The sequence below is a fragment of the Camelus bactrianus genome, chromosome 3 (assembly GCF_048773025.1).
Source record: "Camelus bactrianus isolate YW-2024 breed Bactrian camel chromosome 3, ASM4877302v1, whole genome shotgun sequence".
Taxonomy (NCBI): Eukaryota; Metazoa; Chordata; class Mammalia; order Artiodactyla; family Camelidae; genus Camelus; species Camelus bactrianus.
The window spans coordinates 107,164,589-107,181,518 of record NC_133541.1 but is presented as its reverse complement, the minus strand read 5'-3'; the positions used below and the strand labels follow the sequence as shown (position 1 = coordinate 107,181,518).

At 38.6% G+C, this 16,930-nt stretch overlaps 1 protein-coding gene across 13 annotated transcripts in view; it reads right to left on the bottom strand.

Annotated features, from left to right (window-relative positions):
* Positions 1-15,667, bottom strand: part of ARHGEF37 (Rho guanine nucleotide exchange factor 37) — a 113,598-nt gene extending 97,931 nt beyond the window's left edge. For 9 of the 13 annotated variants that reach the window (XM_074360916.1, XM_074360913.1, XM_074360917.1 and 6 more), the window contains exons 1-4: positions 15,234-15,666; positions 13,688-13,852; positions 12,521-12,632; positions 709-905 (exon numbers count right to left, since the gene is read on the bottom strand). In XM_074360916.1, the coding sequence (XP_074217017.1) occupies positions 709-894 (186 nt within the window). In that variant the 5' untranslated portion in view covers positions 895-905; positions 12,521-12,632; positions 13,688-13,852; positions 15,234-15,666. Of the gene's footprint in view, positions 1-708; positions 906-12,520; positions 12,633-13,687; positions 13,853-14,848; positions 14,953-15,233 lie in introns of all 13 variants that reach the window. The other 4 variants (XM_074360912.1, XM_045517489.2, XM_010956099.3 and 1 more) reach the window with 4 other exon arrangements.
* Positions 15,668-16,930: the final 1,263 nt, after the last annotated feature.

The window sequence follows — 16,930 nt, the reverse complement described above, 5'->3', positions numbered from 1 at the left end:
AAACATCCAGAGTAAGCTCTTATTTTTATTAAAGTAAGTAACAAACTATGTTTGTTTAATGCCTGCAGAGAAAAATCCTAATTTCTGGAGGGTGAAATACAAGAAGACTTTCATCTTCCACATTACCTACCTGATTATTTCATTTACTCAACAAAGACTAATTGAAGTCTATTACTTATGTATGAAGAACTGGGATATATTGAACTAAACAGTTTCTCCCCTTATGGAGCTTACATTCTAGGGGATCCTTGAACATTTAGAGAGAAAGCCTGTGTTATTTCTGAAATCAGGAAAGAAAAAGATGCAAAAAAAAAAAAAAAAAAAGAACATTAAAATAGAAACCCATCATAGTGATAACTTCTCCATTTTTACCATCCTCCAAATGAGACAATTAGAATGTAGGTCGCTTAAAGTAATCTGTTCTAAACCTAATAAATGGCTATTTTACCCATTAGCTCACTTAATTCTCTGAGGTGATTATTCCTCCCTACATTCAACAGGTGAATATACAAAGGTGCTAGGGTGTTTAAGGCCTTGCTGAAGGTTGCTGGGCCAGTAAGTGGAAGTACTGGGGCTTACATCCAGGTGACTTCACATCCACCACACTTTCCCCTCCAAGCCTGCTCCAGGAACAGATGTGAGGTCTCAGAAGCTGGGACCTACGTTTGCCCCTATAAAGACAGGCTAAGTGTGGCCCCACCCTCGTACCTGCTGCAGGTGGCTCCTGATGTCTGAGGCACAGAGCTGGAGCATGTGCAAGTAGGAGACCTCGGTGTCGATGAGTTCCCTGACTGCCAGCTTTTGATGAAGCAAGGATTTGTCCTCAGAGACCCGACCTTCCCTGTTCGGACTCCCTGTACTGGAGGATGGCTCATCATCCCCATGATCAGTCATGTCAGCAGGTTCTGAGAAGACAAACACATCCCGACTCACTTCTGGAAGCTCTACTGGGACATGCTGTCTCTAATCCAAAGACAACCTTTCATCAAGTGACCTAAAAACATCTTTAGCTGCATACAGAGTCGAGACCAACTGTGTATTAGTGTTTGTGGGCAGTATCTGAACAATCTTAAAAGGTAGAACGCAGCTCAGATAATTGTTGACATTTTAAATTCATTTCCCAGGATTCAGACAATGTGCTTGCCTGGCTTTTTTTCTATTTTCCCCCAGCTCTTGACCCAGATTTCTTCATCTGGTTAGCGGAGTCTCCCTCCCAGTAGTTCCCTCCTCTCCTTCCCGACTCCCCGACTCAGACTGTACTACCTAGTACCTGGGCTATTTCCACAGCCTCCAGAAACATCTTTCCAAATCCAAACCCCTCTCCCACCTGCTTCCAGCCACACCCATTCATCCTGGACATGCTTCCAGTTTATAAACTTCCTGAAACAGAGCTTGTGATCCTTCTATTCCCTGCTGTGAGACTTCAGTAGCTCTCTGCTGCTCCATGGTCTGGCTCTAATCTCATTTTCCTTTTCCCTGACACATTCCAGTGAAAGAAAGTTATGTGCTTTTCTCCATTCCTGCATGGTCACTTCCTGCCTTCATGCTTTTGCACCTGCTGTGCCCCCTCCCACGTCTCTATCCTCTGACATTCATCTTTAAGGCCTTTCCTGATCCAGTGAGATGTACTTTTCTCCTTTATTTCTAACTTCAAAAAGTACAAAGGCAATACTGTAGACAAGAAGAATCTCCCTACTGCAAAACACCTAGAAATGCCAGATCAGCTATAACAAACTTCCTTTTCACTGCATGACAGGGCTTGCAAGAGAGTAAAGGAAATCAGCAGGGCCCCCAAAACAGGGGGAACTGAAAATCAGAGCAGAAGCAACTGAGCTGATGCAGCTCTAGCCAAAGTGGATGGAGTGGGCTGGGAAGAGGACACTGTTGAGCTCAGTGAACCAGAGACTTGGGCATTAGCGCCCATGCAGGAACAGGAGACAAGCTCCTTCACAGAACTGGGACCCTCAAAACACACCAGTGAAATGGTGAATCAGAAAAAAATGTCCCTCCACCCACACAGAAGATGACAAAGATGCTTCTACATCTTGGCTTGGATCCTGGGTGAAGAAAAAGATCTCCTCTGAAAATTCGTAACAACAAGCCTGCTTTCACTGGGTTGTAGGTTCAAATGTACACTCTACGTGTGGTCCAAGTAGCCCAATGCTGAGAAATAAACAAACAAAAAAAAGAAGTCCTGGACTAATGCTACTACGAGTACTCATAGGAAAAATAAAATGTCTCCAGGAGGACATATCCTTCACCTATGCCACATGGTACTCCAACAGATAACCCTGTCCTAAAGATGAGATAAATTCCAAAATTATAAGAACTTCATTGCAAGTGAGCATCATCAGAGACAACAAAGAGCAGGATCAGACCACAAGAACATCAGATAATCAAACTATTAGATAGAAACTATAAAACAGACAGGACCAGAAAATAAAAATAAATAAATAAATAAATAAATAAATAAATAAATAAATAAATACATACATACATACATACATACATACATACCCATATGATTTTTTAAAGCACCAAGTAGAACTTACAGAAACTAAAAATTAGTCTTTGAAATTAAAAACTGAATGGACAAGTTAAACAATTATGATAAAGAGAAATAATAAAGGAGCAGACAGATGTTAAGAAATTATCCAGACTGCTAAAAAGAAAGAAAAAAAATCAGGAAAAATAGGAAAGAGAATTAAGGGATCTGGATATTGAAACAAAGAGGTCATGCATCAACTCTGTGTTCCAGAAGCCAAGAACAAAGAGAATGAGGAGAGGTAACATCTGAAGACATGAGACTAAGAACTGTCCAGAATTTATAAAAGCTATGAATTCTTAAATCCAGAAAGTGTAAGTCCCAAGCAGCATGTTAAAAAAAAAAAATTACATCTAAACACATTGAGGAGAAACTGCAGAACCTTGAAGGCCTGGAGAATTTGTCTTATATATTCCTGTCCTCAGGAAACTGTAGGAGAATATGTTCCACCAAAATAAAGAAATAAGTCAATGGAGAGGCTGTGGAGTAAAGGGAACCCTCCTACACTGCTGGTGGGAATGTAGTTTGGTGCAGCCACTGTGGAAAACAGTATGGAGATTCCTCAAAAGACTAGGAATAGACTTACCCTATGACCCAGGAATCCCGCTCCTGGGCTTATATCCAGAAGGAACCCTACTCCAAAATGACACATGCACCCCAATGTTCATAGCAGCACTATTTACAATAGCCAAGATATGGAAACAGCCCAAATGTCCATCAACAGATGATTGGATAAAGAAGATGTGGTATATTTCTACAATGGAATACTATTCAGCCACAAAAACCAACAACATAACGCCATTTGCAGCAACATGGATGCTCCTGGAGAATGTCATTCTAAGCGAAGTAAGCCAGAAAGAGAAAGAAAAATACCATATGAGATTGCTCATATGTGGAATCTAAAAACAAACAAACAAAACATAAATACAAAACAGAAATAGACTCACAGACATAGAATACAAACTTGTGGTTGCCAAGGGGGCCAGGGCTGGGAAGGGATAGACTGGGATTTCAAAATGTAGAATAGATAAACGAGATTATACTGTATAGCACAGGGAAATATATACAAGATCTTATGGTAGCTCACAGAGAAAAAAATGTGACAATGAATATATATATGTTCATGTCTAACTGAAAAATTGTGCTCTACACTGGAATTTGACACAACATTGTGAAATTATTATAAATCAATAAAAAAATGCTAAAAAAAAAAGATGTCAAGAAAGAGAAAGACACAAGATACAAGGAATTGGTGATCTAATATGTGAGAGGGACTGAGGAAATCCCCAGGATAGAGGGAAGGAAATCCTAGGTTTGACTGTTGGCTACAGGGAGACAGCAAACAAACTGGGCTAGAGTACTAGAATGTCTCGAGAACAGATTTTTTGAATCAGTAGAGAATATGGTGCTTATTTAGGCATAATTACACAGACAATTCATACAAAACTGAAAAACAAACCAATGAACAAAAACAAGAGTTGTTGTAACTGTGCAGAAAAGATACAAGTAATTATATGTCACTACCTGGTTCGGATTATAAGTAGAATCCACAGATATAATAATGCAAGTGATCTAATTCATATTAAGTGCTGAGAGGATAGGGTGATGGAGAGGGAGTGAAAAAAAGCTAAAGCCTCATATTCCATAGAGGAAATCAAAGAACAATGCCTAAATTGAAAGCTCAAGAACCAGCAGTACATATGTGCTATAAAGTAATCAGCTAAAAATAATATAAGGAACTGCCTGGCAGTGGCTGGAGCAGGAAAGAGAAGAGGACGAGCTGCTTTTCATAACAAACATTATAGAATCATCTGTCTGTTTCTCATGACAAATGCAGAACTATCCATCTCTTTAAATTACACACTTTTATAGCTTTGAAGTGAACTAAAAACTAACTGCAAGAAAAAGTGAGAACCTCTTAATTTTGCTAGAGATCAATATTGAAAAAAAATTATCGTATTCCTATATATACCAACAATATATAAAAGTGCAATTTAAGGAAAAATAGCAGTACAATAATAAAAAGACTTAATAATATATTAATACTTACTCCTTCTTAAATATCGATTTAACAAAAGATGTATAAGACTTTTACAAAAAAATCATAAAATTTTATTGAAATACATCAAAGAACTAATTACAAGTAGAGATACACTATATTCATGGATAGGATGAATCAATATCATAAAGACAAAAAAAAAAAATTGCCCAAATGGCTTCAATACAATTTTAGTAAAACTCCCAATAGGGTTTGGGGGTTTTTTGTTGTTGTTTTTAGTAGAACATAATAAAATTATTCTAAAATATATATGGACAAGTAAAAGGCTAAGAGAACTCTGAAGAACAAGGTAGGGGTATTTGTCCTACCAGACAGCTAGATCTATTTGAAAGTCATAATAATTAAAAAGTATCGTATTGACATAGGGGAAAACAGATCAGTGGAACAGGTTGGAGAGCCCAGAAACAGACCACAGTAAATATGGAAACTTGATATATGACATAAGTGTCACTATAAGTCACTGGGAAAAGACAGTCCATGGGACAATTGGTCTCCTCTATAAAAAAAACCCCAAAACACCCCAAATACACTCCAGATAGATTAAAGCCCTAAATGTTAAATGTGAAACTCTAAATTCTTAGAAGAAACAGGAAAATATTTTTATACTCTCTAGAAGGGAAGGATTTTTTTCAACAAAATACAAAATGTGCAAACCCCAAAAGAAAAGTTGATACATCTGATGACAGTAATATTGAAAAGTTTTGTTCATAAGCAATTGTAAAATCAAAATGAAAAGAGAGGCCTTGGATCAGAAGATATCTGTAGTTAATATAATCTAAAAAAGTTTAATATCTAGACTATATAAAGAACTTCTATGAATCATTAAAACAATGCAATTAAAAGAAAACCAGACAAAGAATATGATTGCAAATACAGTGTTTGGGTTCATTCAGTGTCAATTTTAATCTCCTCCTATTATGTCTTGCTGCAATGCTGATACTGGAGAGCTAAAACCCAGCTTTCCAGACTCCCTTGCAACTAAGATTCTAAGATCCCACCAATTTGATGGTCTCAAGTGAGCCCAGATTTGGAAATGAGCTAAGCAGGAAGAGAAGCAGTGCTTGAGATATCCATTTGATGAAGCAGGTACTGCATTGTGCCGAAGTCAATAGTTCTGGCAACAGACTGTGGCTAAAGTCATGGAATCTTGAAGCCAGCAGCAGGGACAGCAGCTCCCCAATTCTCATTTCCTGATTATTATGGGGTAGCAGTTTCTTTGGAGGGCCTTTCCTATATTATTGCTCTGGGACTCATTCCTGAGGCCCCTTCTGTGGCCTGCTTCTCCAGCCCCTCCACCAATTTGGTAAGCACCTTAGACCCTCTTTTAATGATTAAAACAGAATGATTTGTGTTATCTCCAACTAAAACCTGGCTGATACAGGCACGAACGGGTAATACACAAAAGAAAAAATTTAAATGGCTAATATATAAATGGAAAGATTTCCAATTCACTAGTACCTAGGCAAATGTGAATAATTAAAACCACAATGAAATACCATTTCATGTCCAACAGATTGGCAAGATATAAAAATAAAATGTTGGGAAGATTATAGATACATGGGAAGTCTCATATATTGATATGATAATGGAAATTGTTGCAACCACCCTGAAGAGCAATTTGGCAATATTTAGAGAAGTTGAAAATGTGCATATTCTCAGGCCAAGGAGTTCTTCTCCTAGATATATCCTGCCTTCAAGAGACTTCTCCACATACACACAAGAAATGTAGACAAGAAAGTTCACTGCAGTACTGTTGAAATAACAGAAAATTAGAAAAAAAAAACATAAATGTCCCAAGGAAAATGGACAAATAACTTGCGGTATAGCCATTTAATGGAATGCTGAACAACAGCAAAAATGAATAAACTATAGATTCGTGTATCAATATGGATATCCTCACAAACACTGTAAAGAGGAAAATACATATATAAACAAGTCCTAGAAGGATACAGAGTATGATACCATTTTTTAAAGTTTAAAATATACAAAACAATGCTAGATATTGTTTAGAGATACATACACATGTAGCACAGATACTAAATTTTTCATGGAAGTGATTAGCAATAAATCCAAGTGATGAAAAAAATTTTCATACAGTGAGGTATGGGGAAGTCATTCTGACTTATATATGATTTAACTCAAATTTTATGCTAACTAAAACAGCCTGTTTGTGGCCTATGGAACATACATTGTCACATCTGCTTTAATTATTAAAGAAAAGGGGGCACTGATCAGAAGTAAAGAATGTCCATGTTAAAAATAAATACTAAATGCAGTTGGAAGGAGTAATACAGAGGTTCTATATACCCTTTACCCAATTTCCCCAATGGTAATATCATGCAAAACTATTTAATACAGTAACACAGCCAAGATGTTGACACTGACACAGTCAAGATGCAGAACAGTTCCATCTCAAGGATCCTTCGTGTTGCCTTTTTACCCACTTAGTTCCAGCCCTATCCTACCCTTAACCCCCGGCAACCAGGAATCTATCTCCACTTCTACAATCTTGTCAGTTCAAAGTTGTATGTAAATCATATAGTATGCATATTTGAATCAAACGGTATACAACCTTTTGGGGCTGACTTTATTTAATCAGCATAATTCTCTGGAGATTCATCTAAGCTATTGTGTGTTATCAATAGTTCCTAGTTCCTTCTTTTTTATTGCTGAGTACCTGAGATGTTTTGTTAAAAAAAAAAAAAAACTGAAGCAAATATGGCAAAAATGTTAAAATTAAACAAAGCCAGGTAGTAAGAACACAAGCATTTGTTGTTTTGTTCTCTGTTCTTTTCTGGATGGTTAAAATATTTCCTAATATTTAAAGTGGCATGCATCCCATTTGGCCTTGGGCTATTTAGAGCTATGCCTCATCTTCCTGGCTAGACACTAAGCCCTTGGAGACTAGAAGAACACCCATTCTTTGGGTCCTCCTCTGTCTCACAATGTTTATGCATATACAAATACATATTTGCATACATAAATGGCCCTTTCCAATGTATTAGTAGCAGAAGTTTCCATCCTGGGAACACTGACCCACAGATCAGATAGTATGTACAGGTGTTTGGGGACAGCAAGGTTGCTCAGAAGGCAGGGGGTTCAGAAAGGTCCTAGAACCCATTTGTCTGATGCACAGCTCTAGTCCAGATCCTGAACACTGCCACTGGCTTGCTGAACTGTCCCTGGCCTGAATTGCTGACATTTATCTCCCAGTACATTGCTTCTCTAGAAAAATCCCGATTGGATTTCAGGAGAGCTACTCAGGTTTCACTATTCAGAATTGTTGCTAAATAAACAAAAAGCATAAGCAATACTTCACAGAGCACTGCTAAATATTTAAAATAGCACTTAGGTTAATTTGCACTTAGGTTAATTGCAATCTAGACCTCCAAGCAGGCCTAGCAGAACATCTCTGTAGCATTTTGTTATTCTCTTAGTTTATAGCCCATATAATGGAAAGAAATACATTTTTATTTCATTAAAAATATTATATATTATTTGGCAATGAAAAGGAATAAAATACTGATTTGTGCTATAACATGAAAGAATCTTGAAAACATTTTGCTAAATGAAAGAAGTTAGTCACAAAGGACCACATATTTTATGATTCTATTTATATGAAATGTCCAGAATAGGTAAATCTATAGAAACAGAAAGTAGATTAGTAATTTCCAGGGCTGAAGGGACAGAGGTTTGGAATGTGGTGGCTGGGTTTCTTTTGGGAATGGTGAAATGTTCTAAATTTACTGTGATGATAGTTGCACAACTCAGTGAATATACTAAAAACCATTGATATGTACACTTTAAATGGGTGAATTATATCTCAATAAAACTGTTACTCAAAAAATATTTTATAATATGAAGTCCTGGCAAGGGTATGGAGAAACTGGACTTCTCATATGTTGCTGATGGGAATGTAAAAATGGTACAGCTACTCTGGAAAATAGTTTGTCAGTTTCTTTAAAAACTAAACATATACTTTCCAGCAATGACACCACAGGGCATCTATTCCAGAGGAAGAAAACTTATGTCTATATAAAAACCTGTTCACAAATATTCCAAATGTTCATAGAAGCTTTATTGGTAATACCTAAAAACCGAAAACAACCAAAGTGTTGCTTAATAGGTGAATTTAAAGGTGGATAGCTAAAAAAAAAGTGGTATATCAAATATCATAGAATACTCAGAAATAAAAAGGAATGAACTACTGATAAACTGCAACTACTGAATGGTTCTTGAGGCTATCATGCTGCCTGCAAAAAAAAAAAACCCAACCTGGAAAGGTTACATATTGTATTATTCCATTTATATAACATCCAAAATTATAGAGACAGAGATCAGAATAATCACCTGATTAGGGATGAGTGTTGGGGGCAGGTGGGTGTGACTACAAAGGAATAGCACCAGGGAGAAATTTGTGGTGACAGGATAGATCTGTACCATAATTGAGGCAGTGGTTACAGAAATCTATACATGTAATAAAACTGCACAGAACAATCATACACATATATTATGCCAATGCCAATTTCCTGGTTTTAACATTGTGCTGTGTTTAAATAAGATGTAACCACTGGAGGAACCTGGTAAAGAAAAGAACCTCTCTGTACTCTTCTTGCAACTTCCTGTTGACCTATAATTATTTCAGAATAAAAAGTCAAAAACAAAGTATTAGATAGCTTAAGTCATCCACTGTCTTTGTGACACTCTCAGGACAAATGCGGCTTAAAAGCCTGGGAGAGCAGGCAGGGTGCCTTTGTTCCATTTCCTCTTCTGGTCTGATAAGGAGGCTTGTCTTGGAGAATACATTTGGGAAAATAATGCCATTCAATATAGTCCCATGCTCAGCTCTGAGACCTCTTTGATGACCTGTGATAGGCAATTAAGAACTAAAATCGGTCTAGCATATAGTTGGTAATGAAAAAAAAAAAAAGTCTGCTGAATGTTAAGCAGTGACTACTTCTGACTCTAGGATAGGATAAAACAGTTCATTCTCTTCTCTTTTCTCTTCATACTGGTACAGGAAAATTTGGACATTCACATGTTCATTCAACAAATATTTGGAGCAGTTATTTCATGCCAAGCATTTTTCTGGATTCTGAGTATACAAATTTAAAAGGGAAAAAAGGGCTCTACAATAAGGATGGGGCATTTAAAACACCTGGTTACTTGCTCCAAGTTTCATTTCACTAAAAGCAGAGAGACTAAATAAATGTTGTAGACATCCTGATAATTTCATGCCTTTCAAAATAGAAGTTAGAAGTAACAACAGCAATGATACTCTGAAGCTAATTCTGACCAATCAGAAGAACAGAATGAAGAAATGGAAGTAAGTAGATCCCAGGGAAAAGTGAAACCATCATCTTAAAGTTCTTTCATAAGAAAATGTAAAATGTCATGGCAAGAAAAGATGGACATCCATCAATCTTCCACCCCAGGTTCTAGAGGGAAGTCAATTTAAACATTTAAGAAAGAATTTTAAAAGGAAGTAAAACCTCTGTCTGAGATTCTAGGGATTAGGGTTCAGGGAAGACTGTCAAAGATGAAGTTCAAGCATTGTGACAGCAAAAGACCCTGTTGAAGAATAAAGGGAGGAAATACCTATAGAAACAAAAGTGGCCACAAAGGGATCCTGGCTAATGAGCCTAGTTTATAAAGATATTCACAAAAGTCAGAGGGGAGGTCCCTATACAAAGAGATTCCAGAACTCTAAAATGAAGAAGGATCTGGGATTGAGGGGGAAAGGGGTGGGAAGGGATAAACTAGGAGTTTAAGATTTGCAGATACTTATATATAAAACAGATAAACAACGAGTTATACATATAGTACAGGGAACTGTATTCAATATCTTGTAGTAACCTATGATGAAAAAGAATATGAAAAGGAATATATTATGTATATGTATGTAAACATTATGCTATAAGCCGGAAATTGACCCAACACTGCAAACTGACTATACTTCAATTAAAACAAAGAAAAGAAGAATGATATGGGATTGACAAAAATGTAAGAATAACCTCCAAAGCTCTGCCCCTATCACTGCCAACTAAATTTTAAGATTTATGTTCAGAAAAAGTTAAGAAACAGGCACACTATTTGATGGCTTAGCTTTCCTTTTCTTACCCCTCAAGAGTGACTGCAGGGGGCACTGTGAAGATTAGGAGCCTAGACCCTGGAGTCAGAAAACCTTATTTCAAATTTTGATTCTGCAATCAATCAGCCAGGTTCCTGGGATAACTGTATAACCTTCCTTACAGGGCTATTATATAAGATTTCATAAAATACTCCATGTAAATTGTCCAGCAAAGTGGTAAGTTCTCAATAACAGTAGCTGTTGTTTTTGTTACTATTACTGTTAAAATGGAAAGAGTGGCATGACCCTGGATGAGACACTTCGCTGATCATATTCAAGTAGGTGGTGAGAACAGCTAATCATGATGATAATAATAAGTAATGAGAACTACAAAGCAGAGCCTGACTGACAATGCATCTAATACCAAAGAAATAAAACTGAGATACAGAAAGACCATGAGTCTGAGCCCTGATGGCATTACTCAATCCAGCCATGATGGAAGCTGATTCCCTTTGGATTTTTTTGGTATGAGATAATACATTTTCATTCCCCATCCTGCACTGGCCTAAGCCACTCAGAGTTGGGTTTCTGCTACCTGATTAAAACAGATGGTCTATCAGCCCTTAGAAAGGGAAACAGGGAGCCAGCATAGGTTAACAAAAAAACAGAACAGGTCATGCCAGACTATCCTCATTCCCTTAACCAAAGTAGACTAGATCAGTAGATCAAAGGAATGCCATAGCCTAGTGTAACTGGATCAGCAAGGTCTTGATGGTCTCTCATGACATTCTTACAAATAAGGAATGAGATGCAGTAATGGAATAAGATGTGGTGATGGAGGCTGGGGGAGGAGGGGAGGCAATAAGAAAGTAACAAAAACTAAAAACTGATAAAACTGCCAAATTCAAAGAATGTTGATCAGTGTAAACGTCAACCTCTGGGATCTGTCCTGTAGTATTAAGGATAGCCATTAGTTCTTTTGGTGCTTCCCACCTCTAAGACTACCCAAGTCTAAACCTCCACCACCCTTCTCCTGAGCTGGATGCATAGCACTAGAGTAGAGTGGTGAAAAACATAAAACTGACTGCTTTATTTCTTAGCCTGAAACCCAGACAAGTCTTCCCTGACTCCCATTCCCCCTCCAAAGAATCACTCCTCTCTCCCAATAATCATGTTTCTTATTCTATTTGTTTTACTGGTTCATTGAATAGAGCAGAAGCTCCATAAGGGCAGGGATCATGTTTCTTTTATTCATCAATTACCTTGGGTCTACTCTAGATCTTGCACATGGTAGGTGCTCAATTAATTGAATTAATGACTGAATGGCGTGGATAAACCCTGGCAGAACAGCAATCAAATTGCCAATGACACTCTTACAAATGGAGTTAGACTAATATGATCATACACAACTCCTGGAAGCCACCACAAAGTTTGAGGTAAGATAAGAGACAGAAACTTCCCTTGAATTTTATATAACGTATTATAAGGTATGTACACTTTTTTGTCTGGCTTTCTTCTTTAAGCAAAATTATTTTGAGATCCACCCATGTTGTAGCATGTATCAATCGTTCATTACTTTTTATTGTTGAGTAGTATTCTATTATATAAATAGACCAGTTTGTTTATCCATGCACTGGATGAACAGTTGGTTGCTTCCAGCTTCTCTATCACAATAAAGCTGGACCTAGGAATGGAATGTCTGGATCACAAGACAAGTATATATTTAACTTTTAAAGAAAATGTCAAACTTTTAAAATGTAGCTGTACCATTTTACATTCCTATCAACAGTGTGTAAGAGTTCCACAACCTCGACAACACTTGGTGTAGCCGTCTTTGAAATGTTACCTGCTTGTGGTTTTTATGTGCATTTCCCCAGTGATAATGATCTTGAGTATCTTCTCAAGAGCTTATTTGCCATCAATATATCTTCTTTGGACATCATGGGTTTCTTATTTGTCTGTTTAAATTACAAAAGAGGCTCTTGCTCATTACACAACTAGATAAACAACACAGAAACTTATAAATAATTAATAGTTTCCCACTCCCTTAAACACATAACTAGAGGTGCGTAAGAATCACCAGGAACGCTTATTAGGTATGCAAATTCTTGCCCCCACTCATGAAGATTGTGATTCAGTACGTCACAGACAGGGCATTTTGACAAGCCCTTAGGTGATTCTGATGCAAGTGATCTGTAGAAAATTTATGGAGAAATTCTGCTCGTACTCTTATCCTATAAAGGAATAGCTGAAGGAATGAAGACAACGAGTCTGAAGGAGAAGATATGTGGAAGGGGTACATGGGTCGTCTTCAAATAAGGAAGAGCCTTTGCCTGAGAGAGTGGGTGTTTGCTCTATGTTCTCCCATGGAGCACCAAGAGTTTGGAATCTAAAAATCAAATTTAAAAAAACAAAAAAACCTTTCTAACAGAGCTACTGTGAAACAAAATCAGGCAATAGAACCAGCAATTTAAGGAACCTGCCAAAGTCACCAAGCTTGGAGAAAAAGGACTCCTCTGAGTAGAGAAATTACTGATTGAGGGTGAAGAAGAGAGGGGAAGAGACATGCCAAACATACACATACATACACTCTCTCTTTCTGAGGAAAAACTCCCCTTTATAAATACACAGAGAGGAATGTAACCACCAATCAGGTAGTGTGTCTCCTAGCCCAAATTAAATAGCAGCTAGTTGCCCTAAACCATATTTCCCTGGCTCTATTTGCAAGGCCTAAAATGGTTGAGAAAGAAGACAACACAGTATTTGGTAAGAGCAGTTCTTTTTATAGATAAGTAGGTCTGCCCCGGGCCCTGTCCTCACAATTTTGGATCCACAGATTTTAAAGAGCTTAAGCCTGTCAATAAACAAACAACAGGCTTTAGACAATCAAGCTCAACAAATACCATTTTGCTTTAGTTACAGCACCCAAACAACCCCACCCCCACCCCCACCATCAGTTAAATAAAAAGCCATTTATTTGTTCTAGGGCAGAATCAACCAAGGCACTGTTTACCACAGCAAGACTCTGATCCAAGAGGGATGTGAGCCAACTGCCAAGTTAACTCCTGTACCCTGGCAGAAACTCAGCTGAACCTCCATCACTAGGCAAGTGCACACCATTGCTGGTGGTGTCCAGGTTCCCATGTATGTCCTTCTCTTTCTTCTCATTTAAAAACAACTACAAATAAATAATAAATAAATAAATAAATAAATAAATAAATAAATAAATAAATAAATAACAACTATACAGGTGCTGGCTCCATTCAAAAGCGGCAAGTGAGGCCCAATAAATGGTCCTTGTTAGAATGTCTGGTAGTTTCTACTTTCAGCATTTGACCTTGGGTCAAATACTCAGCATAGTGCATTATTCCAAGTGCACTCTTGTTTAGGTTCCTATCACTAAGGTATGTGCTGTCCTTTGTAAGTCATAATAGGACTGACTTAATACTTGCATGTTTTTAGTTTTTTAATTTTGTTTTCTTTTATTTCGGATAAGCCTAATTTCCCCCAGGTTATCACCCTTTCTTAACTGGCACAGCTTTGACTCACTGGGTTGTATGTACCAGTCTTATGTAGCATCTACTAGTGCCAGGCACTGGGCTCAATGTTCATTTGCAGTCTGACAATAACCTGAAAGAGGAGGCAGACAATCTTTTCTTTGGTTTACAAAGAAAACTGGGCCTTGGCGAGATGAAACTATGTGTCCAAGATCAGGCAGCTAGGGGCATCAGGACGCTGTCCGGACTCACAGAAGGAACTTACTCTTTTACCAGCTGCTTCCCTTCAAAAGAGCAAATAAATTGCTCTGAAAGAGCACAGTCTAAATGCCAGTCTTCAGTCATTCCTCACAGCAGGGACGCTTCACCCCGCTGTCAAATCTGAAACTGTATGCAAGATTATGCGTGAACCCACGGGAGGGAACCCAGATTTTTAAGGAGTCAGTGATTTCAAGGTTAAGAGCCAGCGCCTTGGCATGCTGTCAGCTTCGCCATTCCCAAGTTTCTGGCGCTCGCTGTTCAGGGAGCACTGGAGCCGGAGCCGGAAGTTCTGGCTTCCAGTTGCAGCCTTGGCACTACTTATCTGAGGGACGTTGGCCAACGCAGCTCACCTATGGACCACAGATTTCAGTTCTCTTTTCCCCTGGTTCTAGCTGTTTATTTGTAATTATACTTACGTGGGTAAGGTTGTTTTTTTGTTATTATTTTTGTTTTTTTAGCCATTGTTTGTATTATTTCATTGTTTTAATGTATGGATTCTTATTAAAAGTCGCCCCCAATCCTACAGTGAAATAGGTAAGGATAAACAAAGAAACACAAGGAAAAATAATTAGTTTTTACAAGACCAGCTTACCTCTCTGGGCCTGTTTCCCACCTGTAAACTGACCAGGTTGGGTCAGACGAATCAGATTGCTCATATTCCCTTAAGGCTCAAGACAAAAAGCTAGCTACTGAGCAACCCAGGCGTTGTTGCTCCCGCTCTCCCCCACCTCCCTTTCCGGATCTGATCAGCAACTGTTTTCCAGCACCCTTCCCCGGCCCCAATTACCCCGGTGGACTCACCGCGCTGCGCGCAAGGTGCCGGCTCCCGCGGGGAGCTCGGCCGCCCCGGTAACTGCGCAGCCAGGGCTGGAGGGGCGCGTGGGTCCCGGACACGGCCGCCGCGCGGGAGCTTGTGCGCGCTGTTCCCACGAAGGGCGCAGGCAGACACCAATCTGCCCACGCTGCGTATGTGCGTGCGCCGCGAGAGGGCGGCCCCGACTCCCGCCTTTGTTAATTGTCCATCTGGAGGCAGGTTGTTTTCCACTCGCTTCTCTGGGAGTTCGGCCCAGCCTGGGGGCCGCAGCAGCAGCAATGCAGTGGCCCGCAGGACCTCTGGGTTCCTGTCCTAGCTCTCCTGGGAGCCCTCTGCGCAATCTTAGATAAAGCTGCCAGTCTCCCTGCACCCTAGTTTCCTTTTCTATGACTCATAGTAGTAAACAGGACACTGTTCTAGGCACTAAATATTGAGCAGTCAACAAGACAGACAATTTTCCTGTCCTTTCGGGGCAGGTCAGACAATGAACACACACTTGAAACTGATCATTACTGTGAAAAGTATGGAAAGTTTCATTATCAGGGAAAACAATTGTTGTTTATGGAGTTATGCATAGACTAACTTTTCTCAATTCCCCGATTCTAACATTTATTCTTATTCTCATTCTGTGAATTTATTATTTATTATTATTAGTGATAGCAGTAGTAATATTGCTTACTCAGTGCCAGGTATTATACTGAACATTTTACTTGTATTTTCTCATTTATCTCGTTCACAGCTTCTCTAAGAGATAGGTATACTTATTATTACCATCCTGATTTTAAAGAGAAAAACTGAGGCTAGAGAAATAACTTGCCCACTGTCACATAGCTACTAAGTGACAGGACCAGTACTCAAATTTAGACCGTCTGAGGCCTCGGGCTGTTTAACCACTACTCTACACACATAAAAATCTGAAGAGCAGAATGATGCTGTATCTTGAACGTGATGGATGAGAACAATAGGACAGGAGAGGGTGGTTTTAGTCTGAAAATGAGAAAAGCAAAGGAAGTTGAGAGCTTTCTTAAAGAGCTGTCCATGGATAAGACTTCACACATATGACCTTAGAGGTCACTAACATGGGGAAAGACATACGGAGACAAACTGCAAATATGTAAGGAATAACTTCTCTAACAATCAAAGCATTTCAAAAATGACACCAGTTGCCTGAGGAGAGTGAGCATTCTGTCAGCATTTAGTGAAAACGAATACATGTATGTATATGCATGACTGGGCATTGTGCTGTGCTGTGCGCCAGAACCTGACACATTGTAATTGATTGTACTTCAGTAAAATAAATAAATAAATACATATTTTTTTAAGGCAAAAAAAATTTTTTTTAAGTCAGCATTTAAGCAGAGGTGCTTATTGGGGATGCTTCAAAGAAGAGTAATGCAATAGTTAAAGACTGGCTTAGGTGGTCTCTAAGTTTCCTTACAATTCTGAAGGGATTCTGAAGAGAATGTGAGTCCTACAGTGGTTAAGTGACTTGTCCAAAATCACCCAGGGAATGAAGACCTTACCCCAAAACCAAGTCTGACTTCTAGATTAGACTTTGTTCGTGGGTAAAGGTCTTGTGAGTGTTCAGCACCTCAGTTTATGGTCCTTTAATATGTGTGTGTGTGTGTGTGTTTCTGTCTGTCTGTCTGTCTCACTAGCCTTGTCCCAGGTGTCTGGAATCATC